Source organism: Zootoca vivipara, chromosome 13, assembly GCF_965207765.1.
Source record: "Zootoca vivipara chromosome 13, rZooViv2.hap1.1, whole genome shotgun sequence".
In the NCBI taxonomy this organism is placed as follows: Eukaryota; Metazoa; Chordata; class Lepidosauria; order Squamata; family Lacertidae; genus Zootoca; species Zootoca vivipara.
Window position 1 is genome coordinate 53,396,409 of NC_142596.1, and position 9,314 is coordinate 53,405,722.

At 44.2% G+C, this 9,314-nt stretch overlaps 1 protein-coding gene across 3 annotated transcripts in view; it reads left to right on the forward strand.

Annotated features, from left to right (window-relative positions):
- Positions 1–3,906, forward strand: part of SRL (sarcalumenin) — a 29,020-nt gene extending 25,114 nt beyond the window's left edge. For all 3 annotated transcript variants that reach the window (XM_035130874.2, XM_035130875.2, XM_088657329.1), the window contains one exon: positions 215–3,906. In XM_035130874.2, coding sequence (XP_034986765.1) covers positions 215–1,026 — 812 coding nt within the window. In that variant the 3' untranslated portion in view covers positions 1,027–3,906. The remainder of the gene's footprint in view (positions 1–214) is intronic.
- Positions 3,907–9,314: the final 5,408 nt, after the last annotated feature.

Sequence of the window (9,314 nt, forward strand, 5' to 3'; positions counted from 1 at the left end):
GATGTTTCTGGACTACAGCTCCCATCATCCCTGACCACTGGTCACCCCAGGTGCTGGGGTTGGTGGGAGCTGGAGCCCAGGAACATCCCTGCCTTAGTGAAGCATGGATTTCCAAAGATGTATCACTAAGGGTTCTGGGCAATCATTGTCATGTACCAGATGTCAGAAGGTTCCTGGGCTCTAACTTGATGTTCCTCTTCCCCTTCTCTTACAGGCTACCCTTTCAATGATGTCTGCCAGTGGTTCATTGACAGAGCTGACCTCATCTTTGTAGTGTTTGACCCCACAAAGCTAGATGTGGGGCTGGAGCTGGAGATGCTTTTCCGCCAGCTAAAGGGACGGGAATCTCAGATTAGGATAATTCTGAACAAAGCTGACAGCCTGGCTACGCAAGAGCTCATGCGAGTCTACGGAGCCTTGTTCTGGAGCCTGGCTCCACTGATCAACGTCACTGAGCCCCCCAGAGTCTATGTCAGCTCCTTCTGGCCCCTGGATTACGAGCCCGACACCCACAGAGAACTCTTCTTGAAAGAGGAGATTTCACTCCTAGAAGACCTGAACCAAGTGATTGAAAACAGGCTGGAGAACAAGATTGCTTTTATCCGCCAACATGCCATCCGCGTCCGCATCCATGCACTCTTAGTTGATCGCTACTTGCAGACCTACAAGGACAAAATGACCTTCTTCAGCGATGGAGAGCTTGTGTTCAAGGACATTGTGGAGGATCCAGACAAGTTTTACATCTTTAAAACAATCCTGGCCAAGACCAATGTCAGCAAGTTTGACCTCCCTAATCGTGAAGCTTACAAGGACTTCTTTGGGATCAACCCAATCAACTCCTTTAAGCTTCTTGCTCAGCAGTGTTCCTACATGGGAGGCTGTTTCCTGGAGAAGATTGAGAGGGCTATAACCCATGAGCTGCCAGAGCTCTTGGGGAGTATTGGCCTGGGAAAGAAACCCAGCGTCCTCTCCTGCGACACAACTGGCTGTGGTGAGACTCCAAAGAACCGTTACAAGAAACATTAGTAATCTGTTCAGTGTAACCACTCCTGTGTTCCTGTTGGTGAATGAGCTTATGTCTTATCTGTCCAAGAAGCCAAGGTCTGTTAACCCTTTGAGTGCCACACCGGCAAGAGCTAATATGCAATGAGGACTGGAGTCACTAGCATCAGTGGCAGGGAAGTTGGGTGAGCCTACAGAAGAGAATAAAACACTGTGAATTTCTGATGTTTATTATCTAACCTGTTATTCTAAGTAGGAGGCCATGTATCGAGCTGAAAGTCCAATGGAGGGGCCATTTCTTCTGAGGCAGTCATAGGCCCTTGCATGTACTGAACAAGCAGGGAGGAGGAAGGAAAGATGAGAGTGCTGAGGGCGAAAAGAGGCTGGTCTCCTGACATTAGGAGAAGCACAGGCATGGCCCTCCCTTGCACACAATCTGTATGTAGTTTTTCCAGCTCCCTCTGCTGCACTTGGGATTGAGGACCACAGAATTCATCACCACATGTATAACCAGCATTCTGCTTGAGACTCACAACAGGCCACCATCACTAACTCTTCATCAGCAATCCCCACTTCGCCTGCATCTGAGCATTCCCCCTGTAGTGCATTCAGTGCCCCTACTGCCCCATAACTGAAATTACAGACTGCTGTTCCTCTGGATTCTGCCTGGTCCGAAAGAAGGCAGCTTCCTACTCTCTTGGAAACCTGGTTCAGAAACAGAAATCCTCCAGCACACATCAGAATCCAAGCAGCTCCTGCAGAGGCCATTTGAAGCCTAGCCTTTGGGGAGTCTCATTTTCAGTGGAGGCTACTTTGTATGTGTGTACATGGACACAGAAACCTGCTGCTACAAGCATAAAATTGTGAGTCTTAGCACTTCACTTGCTAGGACTTGGCATGGTGATGGGGCTGGTATCTGAGATCCAAGATTGCCAGGCATCTCCTGCCCCTTTAGCGTCCTCTTGCTGCCGCTACTGCTGCCGCCCTTGCCCTTCCAGGTTTCTCACTGTGGGTTAAAAACTGGCTAGTCTTTGCCTGTCTTTTCTCTTTTATAGCTTCCCAGTTGTTCATTCCCTGCACCTCAGCATCAAATTTTTGTGGTTAATTGCAAATGGTTATTTCTTAAGTTAGAACAAAACTCAGCTTTCTTGAAGGTGAAATAGGAGAAGCAGTCCTTTAGGTAGCACAGCTGATGGCAGTGCTGAGCGCAAACTGGAGGTTAGTGAGTGGTAGGCAGAGATGTCCAGGCCTTGCACCCTGATGATAATGTTCTCTGAGTAAGGGAGCCTGGAGCAATTATGACATCCATGCTGGTATGCCTTATTAATCTTGCAAGGGAGGTTCAAGAAAGGTATAATTAAGCAACCTGAGAAAGACAGAAGTGAAGAAGAAAAGGTGAAGCAGATGAAGATAGCATGATGGATTGGTTTGCTTGCTTTCCCACCCAAATAAAGTATTTGAAATTTGAAAGTTTTGAGGAAATGGACAGCAGGTGAAAATGCAGCTCAGCACCAGATAACAGCTAGGGAAAGAGTCAGTGCAGAGCGAAGCCCCCCATCCCCCAATATCTAGGAATTGCTGCTGCAGCTGCAACTTCCTCCTTCATTCTTCTCTTGTATATTAGCTTCCTACCCTTCTCATGTCACCAACTGCTTCCCACCCTGCAGTGCTTTTTCCAAATCAGATGCTCTGTTCTTGTAAATGGTCCTGCATCTGTCTCTACAACTGGTGGAACAGAAAAAAAGAAGTATGCTGCAACTGGCTCCCCAAAGTGAAAATTGCCTTGCTCTCTGAGGAAGCAGTGACCCCAACAGATGGGCCCCACCGCCTCCATTGCCTTTCTCGTCCTCATGTGTTGTGTTTCCCCTCTTCTCCTCTTCTGCCACTTGACTTTCTTGTTCTCATTCATCTTTCTTGCCCCCTTTCTTCTTATGCATCAATGTACTACAGGTCATGTCCAATGAGATGAGGTTGTTTCCTGCAAGATGCACTTAGCAACTTGTTCCGTGTGGGGTGCAAGTCTCAAGTGACAATTTGGATGCAATGGCCACCCCCATGGTCTATAACCCACAGGCACAGGTGTCTTGTCCGCTGGCATGACTTTGAGGGCTGCTGAGGAGCAGTAGGATCTGGGATGACACCAGAAACCCAATACAGCAGAAATTGCAATTCACTGGTAGTGCTGAAAGAAAAGGGAGTCAAGGTGTGCAGCTGCCTGCTGCTTGCTGGAATGAGATGCTGGGAGGTGGGGAGAAATGCTGAGCGACAATCTTGCTAACTTGTGCTGAAAGGTGGCGATTCAGCCCAATGCACTGAATAAAACCTCCTGGTTCCTTGGGACTGCAACATCCCAGGGCTCCCCAGGTCCCGCCTTGCACTCCTTCCCTTCCCCCACCCTCAAATCCACACTCAGGGTCTCTTTTGAGTGGTGCCCACTTCACAATAAAATGTTCTGTTGGCACTTGACAATCACGTGGTGTTTCAAGAGCAGTGGAAACTCCAGCACCGAAAACTAAGTAGGTGATTTCTCTGGGGAATTTTAGCCATTGACAGCATGGCTGAAATAGTTTGGCATCCACCTAAACTGGCACTGTCTGAGGATCAGCCAGAACAGATGGTTCCTAGCATTACCAGTCTGTCTCTTCTCAGTCCTGAGAATATACAACTTTGTGGGCCACTGATGGGGGGGGCAGGGGAGCCTGTGTACTTCTCCAGTTGGTTAAATTACCAAAACCAAATCAAATTCACTGTTGTGTGCTTCTTTTGAACAGGAATTTGGACAGATACATTTAAAGGAATTACATAGCTGTAATATATTTCCAGTTAGTGGTTCACAATAATAATCTGTATTTGGAGAGACCATGTACATCAGCCATTCTAATAAATTCTGATCTTTTCCAATCACATTCCTTGATGCTTTGTTCTGTTGTAGAGAAGACATATTTGAGCTGGTAGATAAAATAATTTGGGGTCTAGCAAACTGGTGAAAGGATGCTCTCAGATGCACAAACATGGTTAGTTGCCTTATTTACAAAAGATGAGCCAAGACCTGACTTTGAGCCAACTCTTTACTTAATGATGACATTGTAAGCACTCTTCTCATCAAACCTGCAGGCCTGAACTTTAAAAACCCAAGGAAAGTGCTTTCCTGTTATACTGCTCTCCCCTGCTTTTTGGCCATTTCAGTACTATCCTATCAAGTCTACCAAAATATCTGGATTAATCCTTTTGACTCCATTAAGTGGCTGCACCCACCTATTTCCACTATGTTCTGTCCTGGTTTTTTCAATAATGGGTGATAGTTGTCATACATTGGGAAAATAAATAATCTATTAGAAACACAAATCTCTTATTAGCTGTATTTTGTTTCACTAGATTATAATTGTGGTCTGAGTTTTGGTGAGGTTACTGAAAGGGTTTCCCCTCTACAGTGAGGAAGGAGGAAGTCGTTAGGGGAAGGCTTCAAGCTGTAATCAGGAAGTGGCTAAACCACAATAGGGTGCTGCAGAGATTCTTTCCTTTCACTCTGTATAGCTCATATGCTCAGCTTTAATGCCGATTCTCTGTTGCTGTCAATGATCGGGATTCCCAAAATCCATCACTCTGCTTCCTAATATTTTGAAGGCCTAGATTTAGTATGCTTTAGAAAACGGAAGGATGTCTGCAGAAGTGTCAGATTGGATTGTCACTCACATCTCCATCATGCTTCATCCTCACAAGTAATTCCATTCTCTGATCCCTTGCAGGATCAGACTTGCTACAGACAAAACTAACCCAGCACCTCATGAGTGTTTGTGCAAAACCACCAGGATCATGGTATATTGTGAACTGCATCAAAAACATTTCCATATAATTAGAAATTGTATAACATGTTCATTTTTTACATTTTATACCTTTTATACAAATCCAAGCAGCTCATATAAAAACAATAAAAATACAACATTCAATACAGTTTTATAAAAATCAGATAAAACCAAAATGCAAATGAAAATTTGCAGTTTATGAAAATATACAAGTTGTATATCACACACCGATAAAGTGAGCAGTACAGACGTTTCCCCACTTATGCAAGGGTTACGTTTCCAGGTACCGCACGTATACGTGAAATCACATATAGTGGGGAATACCATCTAAAAAGCCTTCTAAATCTCTGGAAAACTTTGCAAAATCCTTTAAAAAACCAGAAGCACTTACCAGACTGGCATGAATTGTGGCAATGGTGGCTCTTAGTCTTCTTCATCACTGGAGGATGACGTGGAAACAACAAGAGCAGAGAGACTGGTACCCCGAAGAGGTTGGCTGTGTGTCAGATTCACTTGCTGTTGCTGGTATCTTTTTGGGTCATTTTTGGGCCATTTGCAGTTTAAATTGATTTCTTTCCCAGCGTCACACGTATACACAGTCATGTGCAAGTTGAATGTGCGTAAGTGGGGAGGAGACACCTGTATACAAAGCAAAAATATTAGAAAGTTAAGAGCCAGAGTTGATGAAAGCTTGCATAAACTTTTAAGATGCATTTAAAGGTCATTACTATCTCTACCCGTACAAAGATTACCATAATAAAGGACAAAAGTGGTAAGGACCTAACAGAAGCAGAAGACATCAAGAAGAGGTGGCAAGAATACACAGAGGAATTATACCAGAAAGATATGGAGGTCTCGTATACCCCAGGTAGTGTGGTTGCTGACCTTGAGCCAGACATCCTGGAGAGTGAAGTCAAATGGGCCTTAGAAAGCACTGCTAATAACAAGGCCAGTGGAAGTGATGATATTCCAGCTGAACTATTTAAAATTTTAAAATATGATGTTGTTAAGGTGCTACACTCAATATGCCAGCAAGTTTGGAAAACTCAGCAGTGGCCAGAGGATTGGAGAAGATCAGTCTACATCCCAATCCCAAAGAAGGGCAATGCCAAAGAATGTTCCAACTGCCGCACAATTGCGCTCATTTCACACGCTAGCAAGGTTATGCTTAAAATTCTACAAGGCAGGCTTAGGCAGTATGTGGATCGAGAACTCCCAGAAGTGCAAGCTGGATTTCGAAGGGGCAGAGGAACCAGAGACCAAATAGCAAACATGCGCTGGATTATGGAGAAAGCTAGAGAGTTCCAGAAAAACATCTACTTCTGCTTCATTGACTATGCGAAAGCCTTTGACTGTGTCGACCACAGCAAACTATGGCAAGTTCTTAAAGAAATGAGAGTGCCTGATCACCTCATCTGTCTCCTGAGAAATCTCTATGTGGGACAAGAAGCTACAGTTAGAACTGGATATGGAACAACTGATTGGTTCAAAATTGGGAAAGGAGTAGAATCATAGAATCATACAGTTGGAAGAGACCACAAGGGCCATCCAGTCCAACCCCCTGCCAAGCAGGAAACACCATCAAAGCATTCTTGACATATGCCTGTCAAGCCTCTGCTTAAATACCTCCAAAGAAGGAGACTCCACCACACTCTTTGGTAGCAAATTTCACTGCCAAACAGCTCTTACTGTCAGGAAGTTCTTCCTAATGTTTAGGTGGAATCGTCTTTCTTGTAGTTTGAAATTGCTCCATGTCCACTTCTCTGGAGCAGCAGAAAACAACCTTTCTCCCTCCTCTATATGACATGTTGTTGTTGTTGTTTAGTCGTTTAGTCGTGTCCGACTCTTCGTGACCCCATGGACCATAGCACGCCAGGCACTCCTGTCTTGCACTGCCTCCCGCAGTTTGGTCAAACTCATGTTGGTAGCTTCGAGAACACTGTCCAACCATCTCGTCCTCTGTCGTCCCCTTCTCCTAGTGCCCTCAATCTTTCCCAACATCAGGGTCTTTTCCAAGGATTCTTCTCTTCTCATGAAGAGCCTCAGCTTCATGATCTGTCCTTCCAGTGAGCCTATATGACATCCTTTTATATATTTGGGTTATATATCCTTTATATCCTTTTATATATAACCTTCTCTTCTCCAGGCTAAACATACCCAGCTCCCTAAGCCGTTCCTCATAAGGCATCGTTTCCAGGCCTTTGACCATTTTGGTCGCCCTCTTCTGGGGCAGTATCCTTCTTGAAGTGTGGTGCCCAGAACTGGACACAGTACGACAAGGTTGTATATTGTCTCCCTGCTCATTTAACTTATATGCAGAATTCATCATGTGAAAGGCTGGACTAGATGAATCTCACGCCGGAATTAAGATTGGAGGAAGAAATATCAACAACCTCAGATATGCAGATGACACAACCTTGATGGCAGAAAGTGAAGAGGAATTAAAGAACCTTTTAATGAGGGTGAAAGAGGAGAGCGCAAAATATGGTCTGAAGCTCAACATCAAAAAAACCAAGATCATGGCCACTGGTCCCATCACCTCCTGGCAAATAGAAGGGGAAGAAATGGAGGCAGTGAGAGATTTTACTTTCTTGGGCTCCTTGATCACTGCAGATGGTGACAGCAGTCACGAAATGAAAAGACGCCTGCTTCTTGGGAGAAAAGCAATGACAAACCTAGACAGCATCTTAAAACAACAGAGACATCACCTTGCCGACAAAGGTCTGTATAGTTAAAGCTATGGTTTTCCCAGTAGTGATGTATGGAAGTGAGAGCAGGACCATAAAGAAGGCTGATCGCTGAAGAATTCATGCTTTTGAATTCTGGTGCTGGAGGAGACTCTTGAGAGTCCCATGGACTGCAAGAAGATCAAACCTATCCATTCTTAAGGAAATCAGCCCTGAGTGCTCACTGGAAGGACAGATCCTGAAGCTGAGGCTCCAAAACTTTGGCCACCTCATGAGAAGAGAAGGCAAAGATTGAGGGCACTAGGAGAAGGGGACGACAGAGGATGAGATGGTTGGACAGTGTTCTTGAAGCTACAAACGTGAGTTTGACCAAACTGCAGGAGGCAGTGGAAGACAGGAGTGCCTGGCGTGCTATGGTCCATGGGGTCATGAAGAGTCGGACACGACTAAACAACTAAACAACAACTATCTCTACCACACTAATACCTGACAGAGAACATTCCAAAGGATGGGTACTATCACCAAGAAAGCCTGCTTACAAATTGTCACACACATTTTATTCTATAACCATTGGAGATGGAACACTTGTTTTCAGTCCTCAAATAATCTAGATCTATTGCATATATATTTTGCCCCTGAAAAGTGCTTTTTGAGAAACTGGTGATGAAATAATAATATTGAATATTCAATACATTCTTCTGTTATGTATGCATGTATTAACGAGTGTCTTAGCATGTGCAGAGTTTATACAGTGGAACCTCAGTTTATGAACACCTCGGTTTATGAATTTTCGGTTTATGAACGCCGCGGACTCATCTGGAACGGATTAATTCACTTTCCATTACTTTCAATGGGAAAGTTCGCTTCAGTTTATGAACGCTTTAGTTTATGAACAGACTTCCGGAACCAATTACACCCATGTTTCAGTTTATGAACGCTTCAGTTTAAGTACTTCGCGGACCCGTCTGGAACGGATTAATCCACTTTCCATTACTTTCAATGGAAAAGTTTGCTTCAGTTTATGAACAGTTACTCCGCGGACCGTCTGGAACGGATTAATCCACTTTCCATTACTTCCAATGGGAAAGTTTGCTTCAGTTTATGAACGCTTAAGAAGGATGTTCTTCTCATTACAGGGGATTGGAATGCTAAAGTAGGGAATCAAGAGATAAAAGGAACAACTGGCAAGTTTGGCCTTGGAGTTCAAAATGAAGCAGGGCAAAGGCTAATAGAGTTCTGTCAAGAGAACAAGCTGGTCATCACAAACACTCTCTTCCAACAACACAAGAGACGACTGTACACATGGATATCACCAAATGGGCAGCATCGAAATCAGATTGATTATATTCTCTGCAGCCAAAGATGGAGAAGCTCTATACAGTCAGCAAGAACAAGACCTGGAGCTGACTGTAACTCAGATCATCAGCTTCTTATAGCAAAATTCCAGCTTAAACTGAAGAAAGTAGGAAAAACCACTGGGCCAGTAAGATACAATCTGAATCAAATCCCTTATGAATACACAGTGGAAGTGAGGAACAGGTTTAAGGATTTAGATTTGGTGGACAGAGTGCCTGAAGAACTATGGATGGAGGCTCGTAACATTATACAGGAGGCAGCAACGAAAACCATCCCAAGGAAAAGGAAATGCAAGAAAGCAAAATGGCTATCCAATGAGGCCTTACAAATAGCGGAGGAGAGGAGGCAAGCAAAATGCAAGGGAGATAGGGAAAGATACAGGAAACTGAATGCAGATTTCCAAAAAACAGCAAGGAGAGACAAGAGGGTCTTCTTAAATGAGCAATGCAAAGAAATAGAGGAAAAC